The sequence below is a fragment of the Podospora pseudoanserina genome, chromosome 4 (genome assembly GCF_035222485.1).
Source record: "Podospora pseudoanserina strain CBS 124.78 chromosome 4, whole genome shotgun sequence".
Taxonomy (NCBI): Eukaryota; Fungi; Ascomycota; class Sordariomycetes; order Sordariales; family Podosporaceae; genus Podospora; species Podospora pseudoanserina.
Window position 1 is genome coordinate 3,549,948 of NC_085923.1, and position 15,782 is coordinate 3,565,729.

Consider the following 15,782-nt stretch of genomic DNA (forward strand, 5'->3'; position numbering starts at 1 on the left):
GCTAACTGCTCCATACTGGATATCCTGCCTCCTTATTAGCCATGCTAGGGACAGTTTGAAGATATCAAACATTGATTATATACCTATCCTAAAGGATAAATTGAAAAGCCTTGAGATATAGTTTTAAGGGTTTGAAAGATAAGGTGGTTAGGACCCCTCAAATGATGGGTTTGGTGCATACCTTACCTATGATTTTATTTGTAGACGCACCTGAGTATTGGTTGAATCAAAACAAGACATAAATTTTCAACGCTATCGGCTCAGTAAAGCATGCATCATACGGTACAAAAAAAAAGCGAAATACCAAAGCCCTCAGTCTATGGCAACCGCTGCTACCCTCTCCACAACATCCTCCACAACCTCATCGTCTTCCTCATCGTCGTAATCCTCATATTCCCTTCCATTGTACCATCCGCCGTGCTCCTCCGACATGTGGTTGTAAATCTCATGGCGATCCACCTCCTCGCCACACTTGAAGCACCAATGCGTGTTGCAACCACTGACAACACACGTCATGTGATCACATCCAGAAGTCTTTTGTGTCCCTATACCACACCCTGGACATGGCTTGAAGTCAAACACTTCGGCTGTGAGTGTGCAGTTCTCGCACTTCCAGTTCTCGACGTCGACTGGTGCTCCGGCGGCACAAACCCTTTCCATGTACCTCTTGGCTGAGCTGCAGGAGGAACACCAGGCGAAGATCCAGCTGCCGGCCTCCTCAACTGCATTCTTTAGCCCCTCCAAGTATCTCACACCCTCCGGCAACTTGACCTTCGTCGAAGGCTGTCTGCGGCAGAACGGGCAGCTGAGAGCAGCGACGTTGATGATCTTGCCGACTCGATTGATGCCGTACCACGAGTCAGCACAATCGCCGCAGATCAGCTCGCCACATCCCTTCCGACCGCAGGCCAAACGGAGATCCTTCTTCCTGTGGTCGCTGAAGCAGAGAGAGCAAGTTCCAGCCTGGACCCGGCGCGAGTCGACCCATCCCTTCACGGCCTTGACAAGCTCATCAACATTGTGCACCTTCTTGCCCCGGGCCTTCAAAGCCACCTTGTCAGAAGCGGGCAAGACCTGCACCTTGTCCGCAAAGTGCTCTCTTCCGTGGGCCAAATTGGAAACGATAAAGAACACCGACCTGCCACCGAAGACGACGTTTGCCGGGATCATATCGTCGTCATTCTTGACGAGCCAATCCTTACCGTTCTCGTTGGCGAGCGTCCGAATGCTGAACTCCTCCTCCTCGATACGATTCTTTTTGCCACCTTCGCAGGGAGCGCAGATGAATGAGCTCTCATCGAAGCCATCAGGCCGGTACTCGGCAGGCCATATCACCCTGTTGGCACAAATCGAACAGCTGACGCACGGCGCAGTGGTCAGTTGATCGTACTTGGAATCTGACTTCGAGACAAAGCTCCTCTGCCGACAGAACCAGCATTTAGGCCGTACGTTGAGCTGGTTGGGGAAGTAGACCACATACTGGGCCCGGCAGTCGTTCATGGAACACTCCACCCAGCTGATCTCGGTGGCGCCATTGTCGTCCTTGGAGATGTTATCGTGTACCATTCGATGGGCGCGCCCCCTGTCGGTATCTTCCTTGGCGCTGTGGCACAGACCACAGATTCCCTCGTCGCCCATGATGGTGACGGAGCGAGGAAACTGGCAAGACTTGCAGACAGCCACAGGGCCCATCTGAGCGCGTGCCTTCTCGGGCGTCCATCCTATTTTGGTAGGAACCATGGTGTCGAGATTCATCTCCAGAAGCTTGTAGCTCACCAAGCCCTCAAAGAGTTCGGCATCCTCCTTGCTGAGGACTGCACCTGGGCGCTTCTTGTTGGCCTCGAGCAAAAGGTTAAGACAGTTGGAGTTCCACGTCTCGGGAATATCAAGAGTGTTCCAGTTGCCCTTCATGAGGGAGAGCTCAGTAAATGCTGCGTCTTCCAGTGCCTTGATCCCCATCCTCAATGTGAGAGCAGCGACCAGGGCGGCCGGACGGAGGGCCAGCATGGTACCAGGCAGCACAGTATGCAGCAAAATTCTCCAAAACATCCTCTTGCGCTCCGCCTTGGCCAAAGCGAGCGGAATCCGGGGGAGCTCAGCTTCGCCCAGATCTTGAACATGGGCTGGGAGGTCGTCTTTGGAAGCCACAAACGTGAGCCGGGTCAGGACCTTTCCAAGTCGGCGCAGAATCCTGTAATCGCAGGATCGACCAATCTCGAGTAGCTCGTCCCGAGTAAAGACCATATCTCGGCTGTCGTCGTCGTTCTCGCTCTTGCCGGCGAACCTGAGCGTTGGATCAAGAAACACGCAGGGGTACTTTTCACCATCTCCAACTTCTCTGATGATGCTGACAATTTCGCCCTTCATGTCGTACGACTCCTCCAGCCAGTTCTTCATCCGCGCCTTTTGCTCGGCGTCGGGTATCCTATCAACGTGGAACCCAAACTTGGTGATAAGTCCGTCTCTGACGGGGTTGGACCGGTCGTTGCAGACTGATCTCCATAGAGTGCCAAACACAGGATTGAGGGCCATGACGGTCACATCTGTCTCGATGATCTCCTGCAGCTGAGCACACACCAGGGTCCGGTATTCTTCGTCATCCATGTATCTCTTTGCAAAGTCCTGGACCGCTCCACCGCTCCGGACATCGACAATCTTGGCGATGTCGCTCTCATTGACCCAGGCATTCGTGAGATTGCACCTGAGAGCCTCGGTAACGTCCTTGTTCGCGGAAACAGGAAGCCACCTGTTTCCGTTGATATCCGTCTCAGACTCCACCGTCTCGATGCCCTTCAGCGTCCCATACTGGTTCAAGTAGACCAGCTTCCGATCACCCCCCTGCCCCTTCTTCTCCGTGACAGCACCTAGCCAACCAAGCAAAATTCCCACCGTCAGCTGCGAGATATCTTCCGCCCTGGGCGACAAAGTGTCAAAACTGAAGCACCTCCCACCCGTGACCTGCGACAAGAACGAATACATGGCCGCCACCCCCAACCCAGCCCGGCTCTGGTCCACCCTGCACTTGTTCATGAACGTCCTCGCCGTCACACAAAACACCTGCGCCCCGCTACGCCTGAGTTGCTCACAAGCCGAGACCCAATCCTTGAACTTCTCCCCGCCCTCCACCTTCCCCAACGCCGCCTGCTCCAGCTCCCAAGCCTTGTTATCCAATATCCTCAAGTGGGGCGACTCATCCGCATACCAAATCACCACCGTCTCCCTCTTGACCCCTTCCTTGGCATCTCTCCCCATGACTTCGCACGCCCAGTGCGCCCCCGTCTTGCCCGCCTCCGGCGTGGAGTAGCCCCCTTGGACCTTTAGACGTTGAACCCACCCGAGGAGGTCTTTCTTGTCCTGGTCTTGGCCGAACCACCCACTGAACTCGGTGACCCTCACGTGGTCGTTGACGTAGGCATGTTTCTCGGCCGACCACTCGACGCAGTCGTGGTCGCGGTAGGCGAGCACCCCGATGCGGGAGAAGGCGCCGGTGAGGGTGGAGATGCGGACGATGGACTGGAGGGAGGAGTGGAGGGAGACAAGGAAGGTGGTCATGGAGGCTGTGGCGTCGGTGATGATTAGGAGGTCATATTTGAGGCTGTTGGTGTTGTTGATGTTGTTGTTGTCGGTGGCTGCCGCCGCCGCTGCAGGCGTGGCAGTGTTGGGGACCGTAGCCATTGTGGATGTTGGGATAAAACGAAGCAAGAGAAGGAAGAAGAAGGAGAGGAGGTGGGATTCTTATGATTTATCCATCTAGGACCTAGCTACAGAGACGTGATGCGTGTGATGGGTGCCCCCGACCCCGGGCCACCTCATTCGGCGAGGACAGTGAGGACGGCAGGCGCCAACAGGCCGGGTGAGTCAAAATAAGCGTTGCTCCCCGGCCACGGCAGCGCTGACAGTGCCGCCCGAGCACATCGCCAAGACCGCCGTGGTAGGGTGCTTCAGGGGCTTTAGCGCTTACACGCCAGGCTTGACACAAAGTCCATGAAGATCATGACCATGACTGGGCATCCAAGGTAGGTAGGCAATGTCGAGTGCACAGTGCGGCCACGGACGTAGCGGTTAGCAACGCAACAGATGCGTTGGAAATATCTTGAATTAAGCTAAGATCATGTAGTAGGTGGCATGCATTGCGTCCGAACGCCCGGAATATGCCACGGATGCAGGTATGTACGTCTAGAAAGTAGTAAAAAGGTATCTAAAGAGACAAAAGGAATGAAAAAGAAAAAGAATCCAATGGAACTCGTTACCAAAACTCGCTGAACAAAACACTAGGTACCCTCCCAACTTTGCAGAATGCCCCGTTGCACCATCATGACGTGGTTAGTCTGCTGACTGCTTGAAATCCGTGTGCACCCTGATTCCCTTCAAGGGAACCTCGTCTCCACTCATGCTCTCACTGTCCCCCTGTTTCCCTGGTCGACTCGTTACCGTATAAGCATAGCCATGATCCGGCCGCAACCCAGTATCGTCGCGGGTGAGCGTCGCCGTCCTTCCAGTGTCGAGTGCCGTCTCGCTGAGATTTGAGTCGTCGGGCAGACGGTAAAAGGCTCTGTCGCCGTCTTTTCGCAGCTCGCCGCCAGACTCAGTCCGGTCGCTGACTGACCCCGTCGACTTCATGTTGCCTCCACCAGTGCCGCCGAAGTTGTTCTTGGAGGAAAAGCCGTTCTTGCTTCCGCTGCCGCTGCCGCCTGTGATGAGGGATCCCGAGATGCCCATCCTTGTCAAGATCAGGCTCATGATGGGGGCGAGGGTGGGCAGGTTTGCCGAGATGATGCCTGCAGACATTTCGATGGCGGTCCAGCCGACAGTCGGTGCGAGGGAGTACGATGGGTCGTCGTTGGTGTAGGTGAAAAGCACCGTGGTTCGGTACGCCGAGGCAAAAACGACGCTGGGGTTGAGATTGAGGTTAGGGAATGGCACGGGAAGCCTGGCAAGCGGAGGGCTGGAAAACTCACAAGAAACCCAAGCAGAAAGCCACTGTCACACCAATCTTTTCAGACTGCCGCAGCTGCAGCTTCCACACCTGAGGGATAGGCAGCACGAGAATGGCAATGTCAGACACGATGGTGGAGATGGCGTTGGCGATCCACGTCCCAACCTGGTTGATGCAGCGGCCTGGCAGGTGCGGATACCACAGCTTTTCGACAGGAACGCAGATGAAGATGAAGAGGAAGGTGATGGTGATGACCCAGGCGATAATGAAGGCGCTGATGCCCCAGGCCATCTTCTTGAAGTAAGGGAAGCGAAAGATGCGGTAGTACATGAAGAGAATGGCCATCTTGGTGAAGACGAGGTTGAAGGCGTATAAAATCTCGGCGACGACGAGGAACTTGGCCATGAGGACAATATTTTCCATGGGCACTTTGTCGGCGTGAATGCCCATGCCGGCCGAATACATGGCAAAGATGAAGCCAACCGTGACAAAGTTCCATAACTGCCAGCCGGGCCTTGTTAGAAATCGTAAAAGACATGAGCGGCGCTGGCACAAACCTGAGAAAATACAATCATCCAATCATCCCACCACAGCTTTTGGGCCTTGATATATCGAGCCCAGAGGCGCAGGAGGACTGAGACGGTGGAAAGAACCGTGACCGACACGACGGTAGCGAGAGTCCATGGCTGCAGGTTGTCAGGGTCGTAACCCGGGATGCCGGGCAGGACGGACTTGGAATCATCGGAATCTGCCATGACTGGGAAGTGGTGACGCGATTTCAGAAAACCTGGGAAAGAGAATAATGAGAGACTCCAGGTTTTGAGAATTCTGGGCGGCACAAAAACATGGTCGCGGCGTTTTTGAGTGTCAGGGGAAGTTTTGCTTTTTGGGGATGGGCAAGGGATATGATGGGCATCGTGAGGTGCGCAGGTTGCATTGGACTCCTGTCGATCAACTGCATAAGAGGCCAGTTCCCATTCGTAACATATTTTCTTCTGCTCTTCTGCTTCAGTTTCCTCACCCCACGCTAATCCTTGTTCGCACCTTTTGATTTGATCATTCGTTTTTAGGGTGGACTCGACATCCCCGGGACCCTACCTAAAGCCGGGGGACGGGGCCGGGGGAGCAGCTCCCCACAAGCCGGTTCGGTCTAGTCTCGGGTCTCGGTGTGGGAGGGAAGGTAGGTGGAGAAACGCTAACAAAAATTCCTCTTAAGTTGTTCATTGCGCGCAGAAATGGGAGGATGGCTGTTATGCAACTTGCATTCGAGCTGGGTTTGGCCCATGCATATACCTAGGTAGGTATGGATGCATGTGCGGGAAACGCACCATGGCCACACCACCTTGCAATTCTCTCATAGCCACGGAGTATCTAGGTACCTTAGGTGCTTAGGTAAATATTCCGTATGTTTTGATGTCAGAATACCAGCATCCATTGAAGAAGCCGTCGTTTGTTTCGTGGGGTACCCAGCTAAGGCTTCATTGGTGGCCCACTGATCGGCATCGGCCGAATGGTGGACTGAGGCGACTGGCGAAGGATTTGCTCACTTTACCTAGCCAGGCATAGTGTCACGTTTAGGAAATAACGGGCAAAGTGTCAGTGTCAGAAAACAAAATCCGCCTCAAAGGCGTGAAGATCTTGACGCAATTGAAGATATCGTGTGACATAACAACATTGGGACCTCGATATCCTTTTACTGAAGTGATACCAGTGGTTCAATCTTGCTGTCTTGATGGGTAAGGAAGGTAAAGGTCGACATAAGACCCCTGTGGCGAACTCGGTAATTGTGTGATTCTGGACCGCATCCGCGCCGAGCAAAAAACCGAACCAATTGCCGACGTAAGTATCGGGTTGAGCAGATGGCGAAGGGATCATGAATCAACGCCGTGACCCTGAATCTGCCCTGATCGGAGATCTATCCGCAAGTAAGGGGGTGAATCTCTTCAAATGATACCTACTGACACCCATTTTCCTGCACCTTCACACTGCCCATCAAAGGTGTGCTGTATAATGTCCTTCTGCTGATATACCTTCTACCGTCTCAGCGCCTCGACCCCCAGCGACAGCTTTACCCCTATGCCCAAGTTCGCCACTGGTAGGTGCCCTAGTGAAGGTATTAAGTGTGATTGCCACAGTCTCGGCAGGTACTCATTCTCGACCATGAGTTCGGCATCGAGCCGTCGAGCCTTCCAGACAGGCGTGCTAGGGAGAGTGATGCAATAAGAAACATGCTTGATAAAACGCCAGTATCCAAGTGTTTGTTTGGACGACTTCTAGGGATCTACGGCCACATACTTGTCGAGAAGTTGCCTGGTAGCCGCGGCTGTCCCAATATTCCACGTCTCGTCGCTCTCCGAGACTGTGACCCAACACCCTGCCGTATCTCTTCCCGTAGCCACAATTTGTAACTTTCCATCAACATCGGCCAACCCAAAGGACTGCTCCGACATGGTGTATTTATCAAACTATCCCATCTGGTCGTAGTATGCCATGCTACTCAACACTGTAATCAGGCTCTGCAGGCAGAGGCTCTTGATCCACCCCCCTTCAAAGTTTCCTGAACTGAAAGTTGATTCTCTGAATCCCTTCCTTCACGGGGAAATGTGCCAAGCAAGTAAAAGGGACAGGCTCGTGACATCGAACCTCATTCCCCCCCATTCTCCGTCGCCCTTCTTGTCCACGTCCCACCCGTATCAACAAGCCGCGATGTGATCCTCTCCGATGTAGACGGATCGGCCACCTCCCCGTTACACTTCACCCCTACTCCTGAGCCGATATTCGGTTCAAAGTCTTCACAGTTCGCTCTCCGTATCGGATCCTGAAACTGAAACGAAGTGTCCATCTTCGTCATCAGCCCAAGTATCATGCACGAATTCGTACGCCTCTCTATCGACATAGACAAACTTGGCGTCAATACCTTGTCGACTAGCCAAGCTCTTGAGCTCCCATCCCATCTGTGTTAACTCGGATCAAGCATCATCGAAGGGAAGATCTTCCGGTGTTTCGGAGTGCCCCAAATCGAGGAGAAGCTTTCGGAATTTTGGTTGGGTTTCTGACACTGTTGACAGCCAACGAATAATGATGCGCATGAGGGCTCTCTGGTTCCAGGACATCCCCGGCCAGTGATCGTATACATCGCCATAGCCCACCGATAGATCTCCCTCCCGGCGCCAACGTTTCGAGATTGCATGGGAGACAGGTACCCAAGATTTCGGCTCCTTTGGCAATCTCGGGTGCTTTCAACCCGAACCAAAAACGCGAGTGGAATGGCAAGAGTCTTGAGTTGGTCGAAGGTCCCAAGCGCCATTGCACCCACGACCTTGGTTGGGACCGGGCCAGTGCCAGGCCATCCGTCCACGCTACTGTTCGAAGCCCCAATGTTGGGCTCGGTCAACGTATCTCTGACTTGCAGCAGGGCATTCATCGCGATATTCAGGTCAAAAACAGGCGTGTTGTGCTCAGCCTCCCCTGGCCACTCATCATGAAGGTACGGGTCGAATTCCCATTCACACCAGAGTGTTTTCAGACGAGGTGTGGCGGCAAGCAACTCGGGTAGGTGAAGCTCTCTGAATGACCGTATTTTGAGACAGGTGATCGGTGTTGATGGTAGTGCGACCATGGGCCATACCAGATGCGGACTTGGGTTTGCTCCTCTGGTGGGGTTGTCCAGGAAAACCTTGAGGCTTGTCAGCGACGGGAGGTAGAGGAATGGGAGGACGTCTTCAGTGTGCCGCACGTGAGGTTCATCATGGACATGTAGGAGAGTAACGGTCTTGAGATGTTGCAATATCTTTTCGTCGGCTTGGACCAGTTCTGGACTGCAGCGCACTGTTTGTACAAGGCTTATGCATACGCTGTCCCTCTCAAAGTTATTGTAGAGGCTTAGATGCTCGAGACGCGGTAGAAGGGTGAGAAGGAGGGCCAGATGGGCATCCGTCAACCAATCGGGCTCCTTTTGACTCCACTCGCTGTACCAAGGCATATGCCTTCAACGGCTTTGCACAAAATCGAGTATGAGCTCAAGAGGTCCCTCATCGATCCACCCGTCGAACCGCTCATAGTCGAGGGAGCGTATGTAGAGGGCAAGATCCGGTCTTGACACCACAGTCCGTAAGAGTAAGACGGTGCGGGCGGCTTGTCTTCCCCCAAACCTTGCTATCTTTTCCCTGTCATCAAGGCGTATTTTGGCGTACAGATAGGACTGTGCCAGAACAAGCAGGCGCGGATGTGTGAGGCAGACCGCATTCAAGTCACATCGGTCAAGATAGTTGAGAACCGGATGCAAAATGTCGTCGCAGCATGTGAGAAAGGTGGTGGGTTATTCGACTCCATAGTAACTTTTCAAGCTTTTGGGACAGAAGATGATGGCTTGCAGAACTTAGTCGATACCTACGTGGGTGTTTTTGTCACATCAATAGTGGGGTCATCCCGATGAGACAAGGTATATTATATGTATGATCTGTCTTGAATTCATGGCGATGAACACGAGGATTCTACATCATATCAACACCCCTTCAGACCTCAGATAATATTCTTCAACTCCTGACCTCCCAAGAATTTCCTCATGTTCTCCACAATCAACTCCTCAGCACCCTGTGGCCGCCCACCAGCAGCATGTGGCGACAGAATCAAATTCTTGGCACCATACAATTTGTTGCCCTCTGGTAACGGTTCAGTCTCAAACACATCCAACGCCGCTCCCCCAATCTGTTCCCCTTCCAAAGCCTCGAACAACGCATCCTCGTCAATCGACGTTCCTCTCCCCACATTCACCACCCACGCATGGTTTGGCAAGTACCCCAGCCTCTCCCTGTTCAAAGCATGTTTCGTCGAGGCATCCCCCGGCAGAATCATCACCAATGCATCCGTTTCTTTCAAGATGTCCTCCAACGAATCCTCACCAAACACCTCAATCCCATCCCTCACTCCCTTGCTCCTCGCCAGCCCCTTGACAGTCGCGCCCAAAGCCACAAGATGCGGTGTCAGTGACTTGGCAATGTTGCCGAATCCCCAAATTGTTACTCTGGCATCTCTCAGTGTTCTGAAGGTATCCTTCTCCCGATCTGGCTGCGGACCACCAAGGTGACCAGGCCACTTCCCTTGCAGTTGGTAATCCCTCATCTCATAGAACCTTCTCGCGGCATTGAGCAACAAGCCCAGGGCGTGTTCGGCAACCGTCTTGTCGTGCAGCCCAGAGCCGGTGGTGATCTTGACCTTGGAGGCGTCAAACCCGGCCGAGAGGACGTCATTGGGACCGGCGGCGAGGGACTGGATCCATTTCAGGTCCTTGAGGTTCTTGACCGCGTAGGTGAGATTGTCTTTGGAGTTGGCCCAGGTGACTAGGATCTCGGCGTCATGGTGCTCGGAGGGGAGAGTGGGGGATTTGACATCGTAGGGGTGGAGGGTGAGGGTGGGGAAGCCGGTTATTTTGGCGGGGTCGAGTACCAAGGAAGTTGGATAGAGGAGCTTCATGTTTGCTGGGGATGAGGGAGAGAAGGCTCTGGTTTTGGTTATAGATGCGAATGATGGTTGGGCAAAGGATTTGAAGATGTAGAAGCTGGGACGAAGAGGCAGCTGGAGCATTAGGTAGACTGAAACTGGAAGTCGATGACTGAGCTTCCCAAATGTCGTGAGTGAGGGGTCGATGTTGCCAAACAAATCATTGGCGGCCGTTGCCAGTGGGACGTGTGGAGCTTGCCGGCCGGTGTCGGAGCCGGAGCGGAGTCGGGATTTCGGCAGTGGAAGGGTTCTGGAATCCGGGGAAAGTGGCATCTACTGTTCGTCAGGAGGTCGGCCCATGCTTTGCCGTGCCTGCTCCGCGTTGCCCTCCAGCCCCGCCAGAATTGCCTTATCTCCTCCAGGAATGACCATCTCAAAAGTCTTGTCCAAGACCACATAGTCGTAATAACCACACCGCGCGATGGGTTTCGTCTTGCCAATATCCAGCTTCCCCTCTTTCGACAAGGCCCAGTCCGCAATGTGCACCCCTTCGACCTTTCCAATCACCAAGTCCACACCCCCCATCACCGACGCTCCCGGCAGTCGCAATGTTGAGTGATAACTGCACTCAAATTTGACCGGACTCTCCCTCACCATCGGAACCGGGTTCTGGACATCACCCGGCAGACAAGAACTAAACTCCTTTTCCAAACCTACGTGCTCAAACTCGTCCACTTCAAAAGGGAACTGCTGAGCCGAAGCGTTGACCTTTTCCCTGAGATCCCATGTCGCCAGGTTCCACACAAACTTGGCCGTCGACTCCACGTTGCGCACAGTGTCTTTCTTGAAGCCTTCGGGCGTTTGGTTGGCAGAAAACATGACATATGGCGGGTCGAAGCTGAGGTTCGTGAACTGACTGAAGGGTGCTAGGTTATGAGTTGGCTGTGTGGACGGGGAAGCCGGCGTGAGAGGGGAGGTGGTTGATATCCATCCTATAGGTCGAGGCACAACACATGCCTTGAAGGGATCGAAAAGCAGGTTGTGGTGTGTTTTTCCTGGTTGGTAAAACATGTTGCTACGTAGTTGGGTGGTGCAAGAAAGACTCTGATGATAACTGAAGCTTGGAAATGTCCGGAGTTAGCTAGGTGCTACCAGAAGTTGCACAAAAAGGCATAGGGTGGGGAAGCGAAAACGATCAGTCCGGCGCACATTTTCCGGGCCATGCCCACTTTCTCCAATGGAGGGGGAATCATGCTTCAAAGCTACCCCAAGGCACCCTCAACTGGAAAATACAGTTAATTCATGCTATTTCAATACCAACAACGCCAAATCTGTATACCTACTAGACGCAGTTAGGTAGGTACTGAACCAAAGCATCCCAGTCTAAGGTACGTAATAAAAACTTCTAGGCCTGGAAATTCTCTTCAAAGTTATCTGTGGACTCGAAAGAAGCCTTGATCCAAATGCAAGACTACTCGATAGAGCTTGGAATGACGACTGTAGAGGTAGGCGAGCTGATTTGCGATATGCTTGTGTATGGTTGTGGTGCGTCTGAAGAAGTAGAGGAAGACTGGTGAGACCAGTTGACAGATGATAGTTACAAAATAAGCCTGAAATCCACGGTGATGTGAACTTTTGGACTTCAGCTTCATTTATGTTCTTCTGAAATGGGGGTGCTTCTATCCCGGCCTACTCGTGAATAACGACTTCATACACTTTAAAAGATAATTAACACACCTTTAAGAAATCCAGCATGGCTCGAAAGATTGTGAATAGGCCCTGAATACCTAATACCTAGTGAACAGACCTATTCTTGTTTGAAAAAATGTAAAATTCACGTTGGAGTGTTTTGTGTGCCTTACCAGGTAGTTAAGGTACCTACCCACCTAGGTATGATTATTTTGATCAGGGTGCGTTTATACATCCAGCTGTTAGACGGGCGCTCATGAGTTATCTACCTTAGGTGCCCAGGTACCCAGATTGCTGCTACCGAATCCCTAGTGGCTGGAGTTATTTTCGGGTTGTTTCAGCATTCGTCAACTGTTGATCAGAGACGTAAATTCCACCGTGAACTGCGTAAAGGGGCCATTTGACACTGTACTGGCAGTAGGCCACGTATTAGTATGTGCCTCTGATTGGACGCAGGCTTGAAGTGACTGCGGGGACGGGAAGAGTGATAAATGGACCTGTGGCTCTCCGAGTCAAGCTTGCTAAACGCACTGTGGAATCGAAGCATAACCGCGAACCTGAATGGGATCTCCATGGGGCGACGCATGGCGTAAATACTTGGAAGTTTCAGCCGCCGGATGGAGAGCTCTAGAGATTCGAATTCCGCTTTTGATATCCGACGCTGGCCCGATCACTTCTGCTCGAGACATGAAAGCCCTCTTGGGTTTGGAATCACCACCTCCCATTATGAGCGGCACATTGAGCTCCATCGCGAATATATGGGAGGCTCAAGACGAAAGTGAGGATTCTGGTTGCAGTACGTGCGAGGTACAGGTATGCATGCTTCTTTTGGAAGATGTGCAGCTCCTGAAGGACCTCACAGAGCACAACAAAGGGGTCTTGTGTTGTTTTAATGTTGCCTCAGACAACAGATTGGCAGGCACATCCGAAACCCAAAGTAAAGCAAACACGCAGATTTCTCAAGGTCGAAAAGGTCTTGGACCAGCCGAATGGCAGCCATCCAGATGGTTCACCCCGCCCTCTTCCTGTCTGGCATGCTGGAAACCACGACACACCAGGGCGGTGGGAACCACCTCGACGCCATGCTCCTATTCTCATATCTGATGACGGTCCAACTACATCGGCTAAGCAGTTGCGGTCGTGGGTACGCGGGATGGAGTCAAAGGCCACCACGGTCGAGGTAGTGAAGAAGCGGTACACTATTCAGGAGACTGGCGATGAAACTGAGCTTGATAGAGTACTAGTCTGTCTCGTCACCCAAAGAGACATGGATAAACTTGGCACCGTCGCTGTATGCAGAGAGACGGTGGAGGAAGGCGTTTGACTTGATGGCGCGATCTGCCCCTTGGTGATAGTGAAGGAAAGAAAGGAGGAGGTCGAATAAGTAGCACCAAGGTAGGAAGCGACCTTAAAGCCATGGAGCAGTTCCCGGGGAGTAGTTGTGGTTAATTTGGATGCGATCTGTGTCCTACCTCTGCGGAAAGATGTCTTAGTATACCTACCCGCACAAATGAGGTTGGCAGCGAGTATCAGACATGATGGAAATGACGATTTCTAAGAGCAGTGAAAGGAAAACGGAGGAAGGCGGTTTGCTGCGACCCAGACAGAGCGCGATAGGGCTGACATATACTGACTGGAACGCCTTGGATACGGATACGCGTATAGCACTTCCGCGCGTCGAAGCATTCAATGGTGCAGGGGGCTGCGCCCCTTTTTATGCCCCTTGACCCACTCAGGTTGAGCACGACACCAAATGAGCTGCGTCCAAGCAAGCATTCACCATGCGGCTGCATCCGCAATCCAACGTCTGCAATGGAACTTTTTGCTAGATCCCGAGCTGTCGGTAAGCATCAAACCACCAGAAAGGGATCTCCTTTGATGGACCTACCCGATAAAGTGGTCCCGTACCCTGGTAGCTTACCCACGTCCCTATACGCGTATAGCGGCGGAACATGCCGAGCAGCGACACCACTACTTGAGAGCCGCCCAACCTGGTAATGTCTTGTCGGCTATCGAATCTGCGCCTTGAGGGTGGATATGACGGAGGTTGTTTTGCATTGCATCTGGGAATACGTGGACACGTAATCCACAGGTTGGTTGGTTTCCTTCCTGCGAAGGCTGCCGAACCCTTGTACGAGTGAGGCATGGACGGAACCTGAGAATATATACGCTGGTCCACTCGACCTGTGTCTTTTCCCTTTTCCCCATATCCAAACAAACCGTTAGCTTTTCAGAGCATCCATCGCCTGTTGTTACCTAGATACCTACTCTTCTCAGGTGCCGGACTCGACTCCTCGTAGTTCCCATCCAGCTCTCTCTCTCAGCCACTCTACCTGAAGCATGGCCGATGCAGGGGAACTTCCAGAGTACAGACTCTACGACTACGATCCCAACCTACCCGCCAATGTTGTGTTCACCGTCCTGTTTTCGATCGTCACCATCGGCCAGTTCTACTTTTTGATCCGCAAGCGAACATGGTACTTTCTCGCTTTTGCGATTGCCTGTCTGTGTAAGTGCTTCTTCATCGTACACTTACCAAGTTCTCCGGGACATGGTGCCGTTGGTATATGCTAACATACCCAAAGTCGAAGCAGTAGGCTATGCCGCGCGTTGCGTTGCCGTTAAAGAAGCTCCGAACTTCACACTCACCCCGTTCCTGATACAAACCCTGCTCATCTTGCTCGCCCCAGCGCTGATGGCAGCGTCTATCTACATGGTGCTCGGGAGGTTGATCAGACTTCTAGACGCACACGAGTACGCAATTGTGCGGACAAACTGGCTGACCAAGATATTTGTTGTGGGGGACGTGTTGAGTTTCATGACGCAGAGCGCTGGTATGTTTTGTTGCTGTGTTTTGCTTCCCACCTGGACTAACGAGTGGGTGATGTGTAGGTGGAGGATTGATGGCCCAAGCCAAGACGCCGGATGCCATGAAGCAAGCTGAAGGGATTGTGCTCGGTGGCCTTGCGATTCAGATTGTGTTCTTCGGCATGTTCATCGTCACGACGATCATATTCCACAGAAGAATTTTGAAGCGTCCAACCGAGAGAAGCCTCAGGGTGGAAGGGCCGTGGCGGCAGCTGATTCTGGCGCTGTACATCAGCTCGGTCTTGATCATGGTCAGGTCAATTTTCAGGATGATTGAGTTCGGGGCGGGAAAACAAAGCATCCTGATGCAAAAGGAAGTTTTCTTGTTGGCCCTGGATGGAGTGCTGATGTTCTTGGTCGGAGTGGTATTTCTGTGGAAGTTTCCGGGGGATGTTTTGGTGGGGTATAAGGAGGTGTGGCAGACGACAGATGAAGAGACGCTGGGGAGTCGCGGAGAGGGGATTCCCATGGTGGCTGGAGGTAAAACCGCATATCAAGGGGTACGGAGCGGAGAACACGGGAGGTACTCCACCTCAGTCCGGTAGAAAGACCGGAAGACACGTGTTGGCAGAGACATTTGTTCGGGCAACGGGACTAGAAGGACAAGAAGCCTATGGCGTTAGAAGAGAGGTTGGGTTTATCAGTTTTGCATGTTTCTGGTAGAAGGCGTTATTGATGATTGATTTCCTCATCTCTAGATTGATGTCATGATACTCCGCGGGAGCATGTGTATCCACAGCTTCCTTCTGGAATAAGTTGCGACAAACTGCCGGAAGGAGAGTTGCGGAACGGGAAAGCGGTGAGGTGAAAAGGAGGGGCAGACACAGAAAAAAAGGTTTGGACCCCTCTT

General features: G+C 52.7%; 5 protein-coding genes across 5 annotated transcripts; 1 reads left to right on the forward strand and 4 right to left on the reverse strand.

The window, feature by feature from the left end:
* Positions 1–312: 312 nt before the first annotated feature.
* Positions 313–3,675, reverse strand: QC764_405090 (uncharacterized protein; the record flags this gene model as incomplete). Its single annotated transcript, XM_062946802.1, has 1 exon — positions 313–3,675. The coding sequence occupies one exon, from the start codon at positions 3,673–3,675 to the stop codon at positions 313–315; it is 3,363 nt and encodes a 1,120-aa protein (XP_062800941.1).
* A 385-nt stretch (positions 3,676–4,060) lies between these two features.
* On the reverse strand, positions 4,061–5,859 carry QC764_405080 (uncharacterized protein). Its single transcript, XM_062946801.1, has 3 exons — positions 5,494–5,859; positions 4,959–5,437; positions 4,061–4,891 (listed from the first exon to the last, which is right to left on the reverse strand). Exons 1-3 carry the CDS (start codon positions 5,689–5,691, stop codon positions 4,324–4,326), a joined length of 1,245 nt encoding a protein of 414 aa, XP_062800942.1. The 5' UTR covers positions 5,692–5,859; the 3' UTR covers positions 4,061–4,323.
* Positions 5,860–6,969: 1,110 nt separating this feature from the next.
* Positions 6,970–8,922, reverse strand: QC764_0071190 (uncharacterized protein; the record flags this gene model as incomplete). The annotated part of the gene is made up of 2 exons (XM_062940649.1): positions 7,232–8,922; positions 6,970–7,138 (listed from the first exon to the last, which is right to left on the reverse strand). Exons 1-2 carry the CDS (start codon positions 7,384–7,386, stop codon positions 6,970–6,972), a joined length of 324 nt encoding a protein of 107 aa, XP_062800943.1. The 5' UTR covers positions 7,387–8,922.
* A 535-nt stretch (positions 8,923–9,457) lies between these two features.
* QC764_0071200 (uncharacterized protein) lies at positions 9,458–11,254 on the reverse strand (the record flags this gene model as incomplete). Its single annotated transcript, XM_062940650.1, has 2 exons — positions 9,458–10,685; positions 10,713–11,254. 2 exons carry the CDS (start codon positions 11,252–11,254, stop codon positions 9,458–9,460), a joined length of 1,770 nt encoding a protein of 589 aa, XP_062800944.1.
* A 1,312-nt stretch (positions 11,255–12,566) lies between these two features.
* QC764_405050 (uncharacterized protein) lies at positions 12,567–15,698 on the forward strand. Its single transcript, XM_062946800.1, has 3 exons — positions 12,567–14,573; positions 14,650–14,898; positions 14,957–15,698. The coding sequence occupies exons 1-3, from the start codon at positions 14,405–14,407 to the stop codon at positions 15,475–15,477; spliced, it is 939 nt and encodes a 312-aa protein (XP_062800945.1). The 5' UTR covers positions 12,567–14,404; the 3' UTR covers positions 15,478–15,698.
* Positions 15,699–15,782: the final 84 nt, after the last annotated feature.